General features: G+C 37.2%; 1 protein-coding gene across 3 annotated transcripts in view; it reads left to right on the top strand.

Moving 5' to 3' along the window:
• Positions 1-19,902, top strand: part of LOC124795984 (neurofibromin) — a 489,110-nt gene that overhangs the window by 416,593 nt on the left and 52,615 nt on the right. For 2 of the 3 annotated variants that reach the window (XM_047260068.1, XM_047260076.1), the window contains one exon: positions 7,995-8,165. The exons of the other annotated variant lie outside the window; for it this stretch is intronic. In XM_047260068.1, the coding sequence (XP_047116024.1) occupies positions 7,995-8,165 (171 nt within the window). The remainder of the gene's footprint in view (positions 1-7,994; positions 8,166-19,902) is intronic. 3 annotated transcript variants of the gene reach the window in all.

A 19,902-nucleotide genomic window follows, 5' to 3' on the forward strand; every position in this document is an offset into this window, starting at 1 on the left:
TAGCCAGCTTCATCCTGACCCACAACTTCTTCACTTTTGAAGGCCAGACATACCAACAATTAAAGGGAACAGCCATGGGTACCAGGATGGCCCCCTCGTATGCCAACCTATTCATGGGTCGCTTAGAGGAAGCCTTCCTGGTTACCCAGGCCTGCCAACCCGAAGTTTGGTACAGATTTATTGATGACATTTTCGTGATCTGGACTCACAGTGAAGAAGAACTCCAGAATTTCCTCTCCAACCTTAACTCCTTTGGTTCCATCAGATTCACCTGGTCCTACTCCAAATCCCATGCCACTTTCCTTGACGTTGACCTCCACCTGTCCAATGGCCAGCTTCACACGTCCGTCCACATTAAACCCACCAACAAGCAACAGTACCTCCATTATGACAGCTGCCACCCATTCCACATCAAACGGTCCCTTCCCTACAGCCTAGGTCTTCGTGGCAAACGAATCTGCTCCAGTCCGGAATCCTTGAACCATTACACCAACAACCTGAAAACAGCTTTTGCATCCCGTAACTACCCTCCCAACCTGGTACAGAAGCAAATAACCAGAGCCACATCCTCATCTCCTCAAACCCGGAACCTTCCACAGAAGAACCCCAAAAGTGCCCCACTTGTGACAGGATACTTTCCGGGACTGGATCAGATTCTGAATGTGGCTCTCCAGCAGGGATACGACTTCCTCAAATCCTGCCCTGAAATGAGATCCATCCTTCATGAAATCCTCCCCACTCCACCAAGAGTGTCTTTCCGCCGTCCACCTAACCTTCGCAACCTCTTAGTTCATCCCTATGAAATCCCCAAACCACCTTCCCTACCCTCTGGCTCCTACCCCTGTAACCGCCCCCGGTGTAAAACCTGTCCCATGCACCCTCCCACCACCACCTATTCCAGTCCTGTAACCCGGAAGGTGTACACGATCAAGGCAGAGCCACGTGTGAAAGCACCCACGTGATTTACCAACTGCCCTATCTACACTGTGAAGCATTCTATGTGGGAATAACCAGCAACAAACTGTCCATTCGCATGAATGGACACAGGCAGACAGTGGTTGTTGGTAATGAGGACCACCCTGTGGCTAAACATGCCTTGGTGCACGGCCAGCACATCTTGGCACAGTGTTACACTGTCCGGGGTATCTGGATACTTCCCACTAACACCAACCTGTCAGAACTCCGGAGATGGGAACTTGCCCTTCAGCATATCCTTTCTTCTCGCTATCCGCCAGGCCTCAATCTCCGCTAATTTCTAATTTCAATTTGCCGCCGCTCATACCTCACCTGTTTTTCAACTTCATCTTTGCCTCTGTACATCCGCCCCGACTGACATCTCTGCCCAAACTCTTTGCCTTTACAAATGTCTGCTTGTGTCTGTGTATGTGTGGATGGATATGTGTGTTTGTGCGAGTGTATACCTGTCCTTTTTTCCCCCTAAGGTAAGTCTTTCCGCTCCCGGGATTGGAATGACTCCTTACCCTCTCCCTTAAAACCCATATCCTTTTGTCTTTCCTTCTCCTTCCCTCTTTCCTGACGAGGCAACCATTGGTTGCGAAAGCTAGAATTTTGTGTGTATGTTTGTGTTTGTTTGTGTGTCTATCGACCTGCCAGTGCTTTTGTTTGGTAAGTTTCATCATCTTTCTTTTTAGATATATTTTTCCCACGTGGAATGTTTCCCTCTATTTTTTTATATATATATATATATATATATATATATATATATATATATATATATATAAAAAAATCGTCTATTACCATTCCTGGTGTAATTCTACCCAGGCATTCCTAGCATATCCACTCGTTTAAGTCCTTTCATATTAAATTGGCTGCATGTGCTGATAAAAATGCTGACATGTTTACATAGCATCTGCATAGATGTTACTGTCACCATCAACCACACCACACGATTATGTATTTTTGGTCTCCTTCATTTTGTTACTGATGCTCACTTATTACATCATTTGGTGATTTTTGGATACCGTATGTATTTATTCCCTCAACTGTTCTACTTATATCAATGAGTGATATTTTTACTATTGAAGGCTAACAAGAAGCCTGTATTTTTTTTCTTTATTTTTTTTTTTTTAGTTGTATAACTGTATTATCAATCAAAATGTAAGCAGTGATCATTTTACATAGCACTCATGCAGAGAATGTATCATATTTCAAGGAATCACAAAAATTGACAGCTCAGAAAGCAGAAAAATTATGTAATCCTGAAAACAGAAGTATTGCAATACAGAAAGCTAATCTTGCGTCAAAAATTTGGTTAATATTACAGAAGATATTTTCCTGCAAAAGTCACCTAAAAAGGGTTTTTTGTAAGATTAATTTGCATGTACAAATTCTATAAGTAAACAAACAAAATGTAAAAAAGGGAAAAAATATGGAATAGTGATTTCTCAGAACTGTTCAGTTTGAACACTACACTATTTCATTAATCGTCATTATTATGACTAGGTCTAGAAGTTTTTAAGACATAATTGTTAAGCACTTGCTTAGCTATGGTTACAACGCATGAACATCTTATTGACTTAGCACAAAAATGGTCATGATTGAACTTAGGAACAAGTCTATATCTAATCTGTAACATCCGGCAATACGGAAGTTCAATCATGACCATTTGTGTGCTAAGTCAATAAGATGTTCACGCATTTTAACCATAGCTAAGCAAGTGCTTAACAATTATGTCTTAAAAACTTCTAGATCGAAGTTCCTCTTAGGTGATTAAACTTCGTGCTTAAGCACAAAAAGTTTCCTAGATAGGTCATACCTTGTAAGCCCATGTCTTCCTCATATCGTGACCAATGAATTCTTTATAAATGTTAAGACAGTCGATCTAATTTCGTTCTGCACAGGTTAACATATATGACCTTTTCCTCAGCTATACCTTTTATTTCACTTACTACTAGTAAATTCAAGGTCAGGAGTTAAGTTCACATCTTTTCCGAACAAGTAACTACAGTTTATGTGCAGGCGCAACGTATTGTGTCCGCCTAGGCGGGCCTCTTGCCGCATCGTGGTCGTGAAGTGGGGCCGAGGCAGTTCCAGATAAGTTTTATAGTCTGACAATAATTTATGGATTTTTAGTTTAAGCTTGACAATGTCCACTATGGAAAGATGGTAGTTACTGTTATTCTGAAGAAGGTTGGGTTATCCCAACTGAAACCTAGGTAAATTGTAGGCAAACAGTGCAACTGAGGCTGTTAATTATTAGAATTAAAATTAATATTTACACAGTTGCTAACAGGGCCGTGAAATGTTGACGATATTTAAACACTATTTCATTCCTTGTAAAGATTTAAAAATGGAAATAACATGAAAAAGAGAATAACAGAAATTTTCTAGATATGAAAATATCCGCAAAGTCAACAATGCAAGATTGTTGCAAAGTCAATGAAATATGTTGATTGAACCTACTCGTGTAATGAAGTAAATGCTCTTCATTTCCTTCAATAACATTTTTTTCTTTTGAATCAGACCCATCCTATACTTTTGGACCATGACCAATCCACTTATTTCATTTATCTCAGAATGCCAATTTTGCCCCTCTAATCTAGCAGAGCCAATTCAAGATGGATGGACTGTGCATACATTTTTATACATATCTCATTGCCAGCTACTGCCTTATGCTGAAATTACTGTATTAATTCCTTGGCAAAAGCAGTAAATTTCTCAGGCTGTAATCTATGAGTACCTATTTCCTAGAGCCAAAATAGAAACATTTGCAGACAGATGGACACACAGGTTCAATTACTGAATCACTAATTATTCAACATTTGAACTATTTCTGCTTCAGGTGAAAGGACGGTGCGCACTATTTCCAGGTGGAAGAAAAAATCACTCCAAAGATCAGAAGAGACAAGTTGGACGTAACAATGCTCGATAATCACCCCCTTAATTTAATTGGAAAAAAAGCCAACAAACCATAACATCTTCACTTCATCAATAGCAACACTTACCCCACTATGTTTCCCTCCCTTACAGCATTGGACTTAATGCTAGATGGATTTATTATGATGCCAGATCTCTTGTTAAATGAGTCCCACACACCTTGTAACTCCTGTTGTCCCTACAACTATCCATGCAAACCTGTGTGCTATCTGGCCTTTGAAATGATCTTGATTGAGCCCTGGCTTAATAATTCTGCTGCAGATAAATATGTAAATAAATAAAAATCACCTCAGTACACAATACCTCCATGGACCAGAGTGTTAATCAGCTTGTGAGGCAAGAGGGTTGAGATGCGTAAGCCACGCACTCAAATACCTATTCTCACGCCCCTAAAAGTAACTATCTGCTCACCGTTGAACATAGTCCATCTTCTTGACAGATACTGTAAAAGCAGTAACATGCATTTCTACACATTTATTCCAATACGAACTAGCCCCCCCCCCCCCCCCCCCCCCCCCCCCCCCCGTCTCTCTCTCTCTCTCTCTCTCTCTGCATGAAACGTACCTGCATAGCCAAGGGCAGTGCATACACGTTTTCTGCAAACCGGCATGCAAGTTTATGTCTTACTTTTTGTCAATGAATGTCTATAAACTACCTACACTGACAACACACAACACCTTGTAGTTCAGAATGGTATGAAACAGCAACAAAAATCTGATTATTTGTTTTATCAGTTCCATCAGTTAGGTTTCCTTGCTGAGCACCAATACTGTCCAACTCAGAAAACTGGCTGTCATTGACCAGCCTATCTACATTGTCACTAGTGTCTTTCCCCTGTAAATGTCCATTCTCATCAGTGGTCTCAAGTTTTTGCCTTTTTTTAAGCATCTTGCATCCTCTCTGTACCGATGATAATTTCACTTTTTATGATTCATTCCATTGGCTCCCTTACTTTCTCATTTCGAGTTTTTCTTTAATATTTGTTTTAGTTGCATAGTTGTGTTTTCTAATTGTATAGCTCATGTCTTAATCAAAAATCCTGCAGCTTCTTTTAGTCATTGGTGTGTGTTGAAATTTACATAATACAGGCCAAGATTCTAAAACTGTATTTTTTATATAACTGATTTGATGAGTTTGAGGATATGACTTTCCCCAAGAACTAAATACAACATAAGCACAAATCTTTTGTATTTCAGTCAGTTGAGTGTATATTATGCAATTTTGAAGCCAGATTATTTTGATACCTAAATTGTAATCATATTTCATTAGTACATGCAAAGTATATCTTATATTATTGATATGAGTGTTGATGCTACTGTTTTTTATTTAACATTCTGTAATTACATCTTCATATGACTAAATCCAGCAAGTCCAACAAGTTACGAAATATAGCTAGCAAATATTCACAAAAGGTATTTTTATTCATATTCAATAATGTTAGAGTGACACTGAAAAAGAAAAGTTTGATAAACATTTCATCCATAAGAGATGGCATTATGAAGGATGTGACTGTTGATAAATACAAATACAACAGTTCCTGTGTCAGTCACTTATTTATTTTGCCACTGCACGTTTCAATGATTGGTGATGAAGACAATGGTGTGAACTGTCACATAGTGGAAAAATAAACAAATAACTGATATAGCAACTGTTTTATATGTAGAAAAATCTGAAATAAAAACGTAGGAAATCGAAATTTTAATGAAAATAGCCAAAGTAGCTAAACTGATTAATAGTCCTCAAAGTGGAGGCACGGGAAATAACATTGCGTCTGTTTACAATACTTACATCTGACAATGTTAGTGGATTTATTAGATTATTTTCATGCCTTCTATTTGTTTGATGATGACTGTCATAATTAAAGTACAATCATTTCGATTGCTACATTTTTTGCACTGTTTTGGTAAAGTGCAACTCAGGGCAGCAGTAGATGAAATGAATATAGGAAAACTCCTGAAAGAACTCTCCAGTTGGTTGTAGGAAATAACTTAACAGTAAAGGACTGAACAAAGATATTACTTGTCTCACACATGCTATTGTGCTGTCGTACCAACTAACCCCATAAAGTATGAGAAGCTCCCAACTCCAGGAGAGAACATCTCTTTTAAATTGATATTCCTCTTTTCTAGCACAGAAAGTGGCATTTTCTTATTTTGGCTAATGTATTTGGGTACATAAATGAATACACATAGAGTATTGCTGTGACAGGTGTTTAAATAGTGAACTACCACTATGATTCATTACTGCAGTAGGAGTACGGGATGCCTATGTTGCGACTGAGGATGGCAAGTATACTGCAGCCATGTTATTTTGTGCTGTGAGCTAGTGCCAGGATCCACATGCCAGATTTGTGATACACTTTTCTTCAGCTCAGTAAAGGTTATAGGAAGGATCGACAGAGAAAAGTTGGGGAAACTATTTTGTCAATGTTCTGTAAAGGTTCAGAGGCAACGTATCTGTGGTATACTCTGGATTCCAGATGAGGGAAGTGCATCCCCTCTTGCTCCCACCATGTCTGTGGTTTTAATAGTCTGGAATTTTCATCTTGGATGTTAATCCATTGTTGTCTTATTCCTTCCCTTGTTGGGAGTTTGGATGATTTTCCTTCGTTTCATCTTAACTTTTCTCTTCCTGTTTCTTTTCATTTCTTCATATAAAGGAAGTTTCAAAAGTTAATAATATCAACAATTCGACCAAGTTTGTAATTTGTGTGTCTATCAGCTCTGCTTAAATAGCTATTGTTCCAGCAAGTGGTAAGTAGACAGTACTCTTTCAAATAGTGTTCTACCTTTATACCACTTGTGGCTCAACTGCGTGACTGCTACGGTCGCAGGTTCGAATCCTGCCTCGGGCATGGATGTGTGTGATGTCCTTAGGTTAGTTAGGTTTAAGTAGTTCTAAGTTCTAGGGGACTGATGACCACAGATGTTAAGTCCCATAGTGCTCAGAGCCATTTGAACCATTTTTGAACTTGTGGCTCATGGTTTAATGATAAACAACTGAACTACTCTTTATATTATGTTTTAGGTTTTATGGAAGTGTTTTATTGTGCTTAACATATGCTAAAATAAAATAGCTTGTCTGATACCCTCATGTGCCACCACACCACATATACTTATCATTGATGAACTTCTTCTGTGTATTCTTCTCTTAGGGACATTCTCTTTTCTTTTAGATTTTTCCATGTGCATGGCTGGTTCTTTCCATCTGTTTCTCATCTTTGTTGTGCATCACTGTTTATTTAACAGTAATTTATTCAGTTGCATATTTCTTTTTGTTTATAATATGAAACTTTGTTCCAGTTTCATTTGTTTTTTCTCCTTTTTTCCTTCTGCCACCCAAGGTATATTAGCACCTCGTTCTGTTCACTATTAACTGTTTGAATATTCTCCTTCCTTTTCATTTTCTTTTCAATTTCACAGCTTTTCATCTTTCACAGTCTCAGTCACTTAATTATCAGTTTCAGTTATGCCATGGTAATTGTATTTATTAAAAGCAATGCAGCAATTGGAATTTTGCTCATCCAATTTGTGAATTCACTTTTTCAGTCCCAATCTAACTATCATATGTATCTGTATATTTTGTACTCAAATGACAAACAATTTTGAAATGTATATGTAATCCCTCTGATCTCATTATTTAACTACATGGATTGCTTGGTTTATATTCTTTTTCTGTTTTGAAATTGTAAGTCATCCATTACATGGTTTCCCTGTCATCTGGCCCTTCCCTTCTGCCACTTCATGTCCTATGCCACTTTATTTTTATTTCCTATTTTTCTGAATTAAAGCCCTTGGCTCTTAAGTCTCAGAATTCAACTTCTATCTGTTTGCTTTTCTGCCACTAAGTTTTCCATCCTGTTTGGTGAGTATTATTATTTTATTTGTCATGGTTAAAGGTGTAAATGGCTTTGTAATTAATTATGGACACAATTTAAAACTATATCACATCATTTGGCAGCAGTTATGAGATTAATCATTTTCGACAGTGTTTCGTAAGGATTTACTCCTGTGTGAGCATGCTTAATTGTTATAGTAATTTGAGAAAGGAAAACCTTTTAAGGTGCACTCAGTGAATTGACATTGCCATGCATGTAGGTTCATTCTGCTGCATGTGGGGGGGACTCTAATAACGATAAAGGGTGGCGCAGTCTGGATCTGGGCCACCAGCCACCTTCAAGTTCAGCTTCGTCAAGACCATTATTTCGCACACAGCGTTCATCATCAGTGCCTGCTCCAAAATCAACTGCTGAAGCAGGTGCTACAAAAGTAAGGGGCTTCATTGGTTTCAGTAACAACTGTCTGCACTGTCATAAATCTGAGTGTTCGGAATCTTTGTGATATTGTTTTCACTGTTGACTGTAATAGTATTCTGGTTCCTATTTCATCCCCTCCCAAATGTTAAATATTAAATGAAAGCAGGGAGAGTACAAAAGAAATAAGAGAAGGGGAACTTGTATTTAATTCGGCAGCATTACATCAAGCTGTACTTTCATTCTGTTACTAATTGCATAATTTCCTTTCGCACTCAGTTTCATCACTTGAAGTAAAAAGAAGAAAAATAACAAATGTGTGATATTTTTTTTATTTAAAGAGTTACTAAACACACCTCTGAGTACACATATTTTATTTGTAAACACACAATGCGTAAACCTTAAAAGATGATAAACAGAGTAATGTGAGGTTCTTTAAACAATGTAAAGTACAAAATGTGTTGCTCAAATACAAAAAGTAAGGCTTTGTGAATCTTGTAGTAGTTGGAAGAACACGCAAACATATTCTTAAAATACAAAGCTCAAACTTTTTTTGTATTTTGGCACATAAAAATAGGAATAAATGCTGGGTATTTCATTTAGACAGTGTTTGAACAAAACATGTGATTGAATTCTCAAGCAACAAATGCTTCATAAGAGGCAGATGTTACTACATTTACATCCAAATTCATAATCACAAGACAGTGTGTAATTTGTAGCAGACTTAACCCATTTGGAAATAGTGCCTGGAAAGAACAATTTTCAGTGTCTATATCAGTTAAAATGTGTCTAATTTTACTATAATTATTGAAATATTTAGGAATTTAGTATACACTTTTTAATTTGTATTTTTATTATACAAATGTACGGAGGCATTTTTTGCACTGTTCAGAAACCTGAGAATATGAAAAAATTGCTGTCATCAAAATAGTTTTGACAATACTCTCAACAATTATGGAAAAGATAGATTACCACTCACTGCACTCATCTTTACGGTAAGTAGCAATCTATCCCTTCCATAAATGTTGATATTCCAAGCTGGACTTTCCACTGTTAGACAATACTTCGACTTTTCAGTGTGTTAGCTTTCATTCGAGGAAACAAATTTTACGAAACAGTTTTCATAATTAATTATGCAATGTAAAATGATTTTCTCTCTTTGCAAACACTTAAAAATTACTGGAAAAAAAGACAATCAGTGGTTAAATGAGGTTGACAGATGAAACACACTCACACATATTGACATATAGCTTCTCCTGCAGAATTCTTTTTCAGTACATAACTCAGAATTTTATTTATAGAAGGCTATTGCTGTGTCATGTGTCAGTCTGACCATGTCAAAGAAATTTAATGTGCACTCACCCTGCTATAGTATTCTTTACAGAAATCAACGATGGCAAGCAAACCTTTTCCCTCTGAGAGCAATATCACAACGATTCTACTTTTCAGCCTGGTTTTGCTTGAATGTTTTGCATAACTTTTACTGTCTCTTTCTCTGTCTATTCCCTGCTTGTTGCTTGTCTATTGGGACCCAACACAGACTGCACGAGTACTCTTCAAAACACAGCGCTCTTTCTCTGTGCCAACCACGAAAGAACAAAAACCTGGTGATGAACCTGAAGCAAAGGTATGCAAATCCATCACTAGTTAGGACAAGCACTATGTAGAAATGCAGATTTCTTGTGTTACTAGTTGGAGACATTTGCTAAAAGAATTTTGCAGAGTGTTTTTTAATGTAAAAACGTAGAAAACTTTTAGGCATTTCTTGTTAATAAAATTTACTTGTAATCTGGTACACAGCAGATCTAAGTTGCTTGATAAATGGCATACCCAGAAAGGAAGATTTAGCAGTCAATGAGCAAACCTATAGATGAATCTACAGTAGTTTCACATTTTCTGAGAGTTTCCATGCCATAAACTATGTTCTGATACATAATCTTCTGTTATTAAAGCTTGTCTGATGACCGCAGCATTTTCTGTCATCTACACAGTGAATTGTAATCTGTTTCATTAACCACTCCTGTGTCACAAAATGAAACAGTAAAGAATTTTTCTGACTGTTGGAAGAGTTTGTCTAGTTAGATCTTATAGGTTAAGGATGTGGTTTCCACCAGCCTCTAATGTTCTGTGGAATGAAATTTCATGTTATTATGGACATACAGCATCTGTTCTACCACTCTACTACAAGAAGGCCACAACTGTTGCATTATCACCTAATACCATACTCTTCTTCTTTTTGTGCTACCTTGTCCTTCCAGTTTTATGAACAAATGTAGTTAGTTACGGTAATGGAAAATCCTTGGTGAAATACTTATATATAATAATGGAAGAAGGTCACAGCTCAACATATAATTGAGAAGTTGAGTGTTCAATAAGCATGTAAAGAAGACTGAAAACAATGCCAAACTTTTGGACGATGTCCTGCAGCAACAGCAAAAACAAATACTTACTTTTGTATAAGTGCTGCTATCATATGCTGTACAATAAATAAAATGTCCTTGAGAGGTAACTAGTACAGGATAAACACGCACACACCCACGCACGCACACACACACACACACACACACACACACACACACACACACACACACACGACACACACGACACACCTGCATGACTGCACTGTCCTGCCCGACTACACTGTACCAGCATTGCAGCTCTACTGGAATGAGGGCCATATTGGATAGAGTGGGCAGGGGAGAAAGGAAATGAGGAGGATTAGGGAAGGGTGGCTGATGGCTCAGAGGGAGGTGCAGCAGCCACATAGATAGGAATGTGGCACCACTGAGGTGCCGCAGGCAGGGGGAATTCATATAGAGCACAATGACATGGAGGAGTGAACTGAAGGGAGACTACGTCTTGTCTGTGAGTGTAGGATGAGTGACATGGTGCTACAGGGACAGTGGTGGAGGTATGTTTGGGACAATGGCTAGCAGAGTTTGAGGCCATAGGGATTGAAAGACGAAGGACATGTTGTCAAAAATAAAATTTAAAAAAAAAAATCTATATAATTCAGAGAAGCTGGTTGGGGTGAGGGAAATTACAGTTGACAGGAATAATGAAGATCCATTGAAGTCGGTCATTTCATAGTCAGCAGTATTTTCCACCATTGGATGTTCAATATTGCTCTTGGCCACAGCTTTGCAGTGGCCGTCATTTGGGTGACAGCTGGTTGATGCTCATGCCTACATGTGAAAGCTGTGCAAAAGTTGCAGCAGAGCTTTTATACGAATGATTGCTTATCCCTGTGACAGTGCCTCCACAAAGTTTTGACTCTTATGATGAAGAGGTTGGGAGTGGATGTGGCATAAGGATGCGAAACACCCAGCTGCAAGACGTGTGCTTTGCTCTCACCCAACACATCCTATTACAGTCCCTTCACACATATACCCTATACCGTCAAAGGCAAGACCACTTGTGAACACAGTCATATTATGTACCAACTACGCTATAACTTTTGCACATTCCTTTCTGTGGGCATGATCACCAAAACCCTCTCCGTAGTGGAGCTGAGAGCTGGTAAAATGTAGTTGGCCAGGACAGTATAGCCATGGAGACGTAGATGTCACTGCCATCCAAAAGCTTAGCTATATGTTACATCTTATCTCTATTGACCACTCTATACATGGATCTACATGGCGAATTGTTATCACTCCACGGTCAAAGGCAAGACCACTTGTGAACACAGTCATATTATGTACCAACTATGCTATAACTTTTGCACATTCCTTTCTGTGGGCATGATCACCAAAACCCTCTCCGTAGTGGAGCTGCAGAGCTGGTAAAATGTAGTTGGCCAGGACAGTATAGCCATGGAGACGTAGATGTCACTGCCATCCAAAAGCTTAGCTATATGTTACATCTTATCTCTATTGACCACTCTATACATGGATCTACATGGCGAATTGTTATCACTCCACGGTGAGGATCGGTATTGCAATTCAGTTTTAATGTGTAAACACCACTGTGGTTTCTTTTTCCACTTGAAACTTTCACATACAGAATGACATGCAAAACCATCTTTCTCCATATGAAAATGTGACTGAAATGTCAAATAGTTTTGCTGATATTTGGTGAAGTCTGTAAAGTCAAGGAATGATGACAAGAGAGGCGAAATTCAGCTCCACCGGAATAACATCTGTCACTTGCCATCGAGTAAAGGAAAGAACTATGCATGTGCAAATATATTATTATGCTGATATTCAGAAGACATGCATGATTGGAGCTCAGTATCTATGCTCTGTGTAATTCATGGTTTCATGAGGTAAGGTACTGTTGCATGGATCTTGATATCTAGGGTTGCATGCCAAGAACTTTAATCCAAAAATTTACTGAGTGCTTCTGTTATGAATGTAATGCTGAAGAAAGCAGTCCTTACTAATTTCAAACAAACAATCCTTGAAGTGTCACAGTTAGCAAAAGCATGCCAAAAATGTTTATTGTCAAACAAAGAGATGGATACCTACATAAAATTGTATGTGATCTAAGATTTCTAGTTTGCCAATTCTATAATTTTGTGTGATGTGCCTTGTTTGTTCACATGTGCTTCATATACAGGGTGAACCAGAACTCCACCAACAAACTTCCAGAGGTGGTGGTATAGATCAAAATGAGAGAAAGAGGGCCTCAAAAATGCATATCTTCAGTACTACGAAACACATCTCTTCTACTGCAAATTTTTTTCTTTCCATATTTTGGGATGATATAGTGTGGACTAAAACAAGACAAAATTGTTCAGTAAAGAGGGGCTCTAAAATGCATACCTTAAAAAGCTATAAACACTTACTCAGTAGAAGAGGTGTGTTTCACAACAGGCAATATTAACAAGTGCTCCTAGCTTTTGAACTATGCAATTTGGAGCCCATGTTGTCAACAGCTACCGTGGATCACTGTAACGCAGCTTCCTATGAGAAAAGGATAATCTGGCATTTCAAATTTCCACTCTCATTTTTGCATTAACTACTGCTCTTATAAACTAAAGAACTAAACCTTTGATTTTTCAGGACCTGGGTAGTTTCAAAGTTGTAAAGTCACCTTCAAATTATTTCATAGTTTTCATAACCAAAGCAGTATCATTTGCTTGGAGTATATTGACATTAATTGTGTGCCTTGTAGAGCTATAATTTCGTCTGTGTTATTTGTTCTGCAGAATGATTATTCATTACATAAAAGATGTCCATTACATTTTTGACTATTTGGCAGTTCACCCGAGAATTTGTTTTTTTTTTTTTTTTTTTTTTTTTTTTTTTTTTTTTTTTTTTTTTTTTTTTCCCGTCATTATCTGCATTTTGTGTAACAGGTTCCCACTCTGTCTCAGGCTGATTTTATTTATTTCTTTTAACTAATGAACTTTAAAACTCTATACTGTGCAAGACACACTAAAATTTTATCAGATGAGGTAAGGAGATAGCACACATCTAATAAATTTCAAGGTAATAAGTAATTATGTAACATGGGGCATCTAGTTCAGCCATAAAAATCTACAAGGGAAACTAAATATTGTTAGAGCAAGATACAAACAATCATCCACCATTGGCAGCAGTTGAATGACTAAAAAATTACAGTTGAACGACATTCCAAGGAGTAAAATGTCATAGCATCATTATTCAAATTGCCTATATCTGACTAAATAAAAATTCAAAAAAGTGTACAAAATTTTATCAAAGGAGAAAATATATTTTTGAATGTCCAACCAGATTAACAGTTTTGTTCTTCTGCATAATACTGAGCAATGGAACTAGTCATCTGAGAAAGGTACAGCAAGCACCGAAATTTGGTATACCGTCTGTCTGGTGAACAAGTAGACTGTTAGGTGCTGATAGCAACTGCCTGCTATTTATACTCATGTGGCGAAATAATATCCAATCTTTCAGTTGTAAATAATTTAGGAGCGAAGGGGACCACCCACCAAGTATCAAAAGCACTCACTCATCAACAAACATGATTGGGAGGGAGGGGGGTGGGGGAGAATCAGTTGGAGCAGCAGCCCCTGGTGAGAATTTATTTTCTTTACGAACATGAAAAAGGACCTGTGACCACCGAACCCAGATTTTTATGACCTAATTACTGCAAAAATTGTCAGTAAAGTGACCTGAAAATATCCATAAAATAACATAAAAACAATTTAAGTAAAGTGTGTTATGAAATGAACTACAGTAATGAAAAACTGTAGGAGGTTGGAACTGTTTTTACAAAATTAACAATTAATTTAAAATTTTCTTTAAGAAATCTCATTCTTTGAAGTTGTAGAAAATTGTATAACTGTTTTAGAGGTATTATGGTGTATGAAAGTCAGCATACAGATAGCTCAGAACCCCACTCATGATGGAAATATATTGTATCCAATGGTAAAACAAACAGACCTGACCTCTTTGAAGATGTCCATGTCGAAACTGATATCAGTGATCTTGGTGCGGTTGTGGCACCAATGATTACCAAACTACAAAGGGCAACTAAAATAAGCAAAGAGTTATATATGTTCAGTATGTCTTCATAAGTGTGGGGACATCTGTTATCCGACAACACGTATTTAGAAACCTTTCTGCATTTGCTGAAACAATTGTAGCAGGCACTCTATTTTCCTCTACTTTCAAAAACAAATACAAAAAGTCAACACACAAATATCAATATTTCACAAATGGACATTATATTTGGTACAGTAGCGAAGTAAAATATTTATTTTTTTTTTCTTTTAAGATGCATTTATGGTACAAGTTAACATCCGTAAGTGATGCAATGACAACAATAAGCAGATGAACCAATAATTTATTTTCAACTGCATTATTGCCTTTTTTTCCTAGGGACAAGAGCATTTTCATTCTTGCCAACATTAAAAGAATAAGCCATTTTGTCACAAATGGAAATTGTGCACAAAAATATAAAAAAATGAAGTAAAATCTTAAAAATGCAGTTTTGTACAGTGTATTGTCCTACAGGTTGTGTGTGAGTGGGAACGTGATGTTTTTTGCATATAAATCAGTTTGAAAATAAGTGTCAAAGCTTGTAGTAGTGGCTCAAAAGCACAAAATGTGGAAAATGTTATCTATATGAGTTTTTTAATGGCAGGAAAACAATTAATTGTGGAAACATGGCTTACAACAGGAAAATGTAAAATCTGGGGATGTAAAAATGGCTATTAGTAAGTTGTAGCAAGGATTAGGGGGAAGTTATGAGCAGAGTATAATGCTCTTGAATTCTAAATACATGTACGAGGAAAATGTTTTGCCGTTACTGACACTAAAACCAGTGGAAATACCAGATTCCAACTCTAGTTGAATGTAGATAGATTAGTTTTTAACTTTGTCTGAACATGCTTTTGGAAGATTCTTTTTTGGAATTTTATCTGTAATGCCTGTAGTAGGATATTGTTTTTCCTGACCAGTATAATAGTTTTACATTTATATGTTAAGACTGATAGCCCTTTGCACTGTAGTGTTTGGTGCTTGAGATAAGCATATAACCATGTCTGTGGCCAAAGTAACACAGCCACAGTACAATAATTGCTCTGAATTCCAGAGTAATTGGTTCAAGTAATTTGCATCACTGGAATTTGCCAACAGGTGAAACAGAGATTGTGGAATGTGTTGTTTGGTTATTATTTTGTGTCCAGTTGTCATATGGTAACATTAAGTTCGACAGCCACTTAAGTTCTTGTTAAGATTTCATTAGATTCAGTTTTCATTCCACAGACCCGAAAACGAAATGGCTCTCATGAGTGTGGAACATATTAGAAAGTACAACATAAAAAACATAGGACATCTGAATATAATACTCACTTCCCTAATCATTTTGAGATTGTCAAGATATGTGAATGGAACTGCTAATATTTACAGAATTAATACAATGTCAGAATGAAACATAGTTATACACTTTCAATAAATTTATCATACACTAAGATACCTAATTTTGACTTGTGACCAAGTGCTGTCAAAACTGAAATCCAACAGACATTTTTACTTAATCTGGTCTAACAGTCCCTGTCAAGATACTCATCTATATCGTAGAAGGAGTTGCCTGCTAAAAAGTCCTTCAAACTCTGTGCTTTATCTGAAACCAAGTTTTTAATGATTGCTGTCAATTTACTGGAAATGAGAAAGATGGGTATGTTAAGATGAGTAGGCAAAAAAGATGGGTATATTAAGATGAGTAGGCCGTGTTCTGACATCTGGTTCATACCTAATAATGTGAATACAGCAGTACAACATCCCAGAAATACTCTGGCCATCGACTTAACACATTTATGACATGAAACTTGTCAAATACTGTCCAGCAGTTCAGTCAATATTGTATGATTGTTTCTACGTGATATCAATTGTAGATTGTGTTGTGTTTGTGTGTAAAGAACTATAGTAGTACCATCATACTTGCATTAGAATCATTCCTGTTAGCTATGTCTCTGTTGCTAAGTAATGGATTTTTCCAAGCAGAAACAGTAGCATTTCTCTCACATTTACCACAAGCAACTTAACTTTTATCTTGTGTTTTTTGATGACTGTCAGGGACAATATCCCATGGTCTATCTCTCAAGAGGTTTTGTTAGTAGTGGGCGTGATAAGACATCCTGTGGAATACTACTAAATACCTTCTCTGAAAACTACCTAGAACCCCACTCATGATGGAAATATATTGGGTCTAATGGTCAATGTGCACTTCGAAACTGGTATCAGTGATCATGAAGAAATTGTGTGAGCAATTGTTACCAAAGTACAGAGGACAGCTGTAATAAGCAGAAAGATATACATGTTCAGTAAACTAGATAAAAAAACAGCAATGCCTTATCTCATTGTGCAACTTCAAACTATCAGCACAGGACAGGAGCCTATAGAGGAACTGTGGCTCAAGTTTAAAATAGTAGTTGACCATGTGCTGGACAGTTATGTACCCAGTAGAACAGTTTGTAATGAGAGGGACCCTCCATGGTATACAGTCACTGTAAAGAAACTTCTAAAGAGGCAGAGGTGTAAAACAAAGCTTAGGATTATGGATAGAGATATGCTCAGTGAAACGTGTTTGGCAATGTGTGAAGTCTTCAGTGACTACCATAGCAAAATACTGCCAAATGATATTCCACAAAACCCAAAGAAATTCTGGTTATATGTAAAGACTTTTAGTGGTGCCAAAGTTAGTGTCCAGTCCTTAGAAAATGAGACAGGAACTGAAACTGAGGTTAGCAAAGCAAAAGCTGAAATGCTTAACTCTGTTTTCAGATGTTCCTTCACAGAGGAAAAACAGGAGAATTACCCCAATTTAATCCTCGTACCGTACCACTGAAAATATAAGTGAAATCAGTATTAGTGTCAGTGGTGTTGAGAAACAGCTGAAACTGTTAAAACTGCACTAAAGCTCCAGGGTCAAATGTAGTCCCTGTCAGATTCTGTATTGAATTTGTGGTCGAGTTAGCCCCTCCTCTAAATATAATCTGTGATAGATCCCTCAAACAAAAAACTGTGCCCAGCAATTGGAAGAAAGTGCACGTCACACCCGCCTATACGAGAAGGATAATAGAAATGATCCCCAAAACTACTGTTCAATGTCTTTGACTTTCATTTTTTGTACAATCTTAGAACACATTCTGGGCTGAAACGTAATGATGTGTCTTGAACAGAATGATAGCCTCCATGCCAACTAGCATGGATTTCAAAAACATCGATCCTATGAAACCCAACTTAGGCTTGTATCAAGGCAGTCAGGTAGTTGTATTTCTCGACTTCCGACTTTGCGTGTGCCCCAGGGAAGTGTGTTGGGACCCGTACTGTTCATGCTGTATATTAATGACCTTGCAGACAATATTAATAGTAACCTCAGACTTTTTGCAGATGATGAAGTATTGTCTAAAAGAAGCTGCATAAATATTCAGTCAGATCTTGATAAGATTTCAAGATGGTGCAAATATTGCCAACTTGCTTTCAATGCTCAGAAATGTAAACTTGTGCACTTCACAAAACGAAAAAACATCACTAAACAAAAAACATAGTATCCTACGACTGTAATATCAGTGAGCCACAGTTGGAATTGACCAACTCATACAAATACCTGGGTGTCACATTTTGCAGGAATATGTAATGGAATGATCACATAGACTCAGTTGTAGGTAAAGCATGTGACAGACATTGGTTTATTGGTAGACTACAGGAGAAGTGCAATCAATCTACAAAGGAGATTGCTTACAGATCACTCATGCAAACCATTCTAGAATATTTCTCAAGTGTGTGGGACTCATACCAAATAGGACTAACAGGGGATATTGAATTTACACAGAGAAGGGCAGCATGAATGGCCACAGGTTTGTTTGACCTGAGGGTGAGTGTTAACAGTGATGCTGAAGAGACTGAACTAGCTGACTCTTGAAGATAGACGTAAAGTATCCCAAGAAAGTCTGCTAACAAAGCTTCAGGAACCGGCTTTGAATGACGACTCTAGGAATATACTACAACCTCTACTGATCGCTCTCATAGGGATCGTGAGGACAAGGTAAGAATAATTACAGCACACATAGAGGCATTCAAACAATCATTCTTCCTGCACTCTATACATGAATGGAACGAGAAGAAACCCTAATAACTGTCACAATGGGACGTACCCTCTGGCATGCATTTTGCAGGGGTTTGCAGCGTATGGATGTAGATATAGGTTATCAGTCCAATTACAGACATCACTCAATATACCACTTGTATTACTAAATGGACTAATGGATTCTGGGGCCAACAAGAATTTTAATTTCAATATTTCATATAACTATTGACCCCACCACTTCATTTTATATTTATGCACTTTTTTTTTTTTAGGTTTCATGTGTTAGAAAAATGTATCTCTCTGCCAGATGCGATAATTAATGGGTATTCCACTTAGAAACAAGACTGAAAGTAAAAAACTTTGTCAATTTAAACTTTAGAAACCCCACAACCATAGCAAGCCGTTTGTGGTTATGTGAGGAGTGCTACTGACAAAGATGTTGCACTATGACACCAGAGTAGTGGCAGTTGGTTTTGCCGTTTACATTGGTTTGCAAAAGGAACTTGACACGTTAAGTGGCACACAAAATTAGTTTTGTCACAATTCACAGTCTGTGAGTGATGTTTACCTGGAGTCATAGGAATGGCCACTTATATTTAGTGAACTAGCTTTCAATAACTGCAGCAAGCATATTACCATTACCTCAACTTCTAATCATCACTTTCATAAAGGTTACATTATGCAATTTCAGGAAAGAATAACAGTGATTCAGATTGTTCGCAACTGATCACTGTTCTTCCTTCATGAAAAAGTGGTGGTTCCTGCATTACAGGATCTTATGGGTTCCAAAATAAATAAAATTATGTGATCTTCTATCATCCAGTGAGTCAGTGAGTACACCACTAAGACTTGTGTACTGTGCAAGTAGAAGCTTTTCTTCAACTACAGGCAACACATCAGGTAGATCGTATAAAAAAAAATGTACTGATACTAGAGGTTTCTTGTAGTTTCTCTTCACTGAGTCGCAAGACTTGCTGCCGCTGATATGCAATCAGAAATCTGTGACAAGAAAGCAATTTGATAAATAAATAAAAGTTTTATGTAGCTCTAAATATAAATATTTTACAATAGTTTTTTGTAAGTGGAGCCATTCACATTTACTGACAGATGGCAACAAATTTCTTTCATATCTGCATATAACAATGTCAGTGCCTAAGATATGTTCTATTGACGTCCTAAAATTAATATTTTTGATAAAAAGATGCATCGAGGATGAAATTTACAAGATATTCATTTTTATT

The sequence above is a fragment of the Schistocerca piceifrons genome, chromosome 1, assembly GCF_021461385.2.
Source record: "Schistocerca piceifrons isolate TAMUIC-IGC-003096 chromosome 1, iqSchPice1.1, whole genome shotgun sequence".
NCBI classification, from domain to species: domain Eukaryota; kingdom Metazoa; phylum Arthropoda; class Insecta; order Orthoptera; family Acrididae; genus Schistocerca; species Schistocerca piceifrons.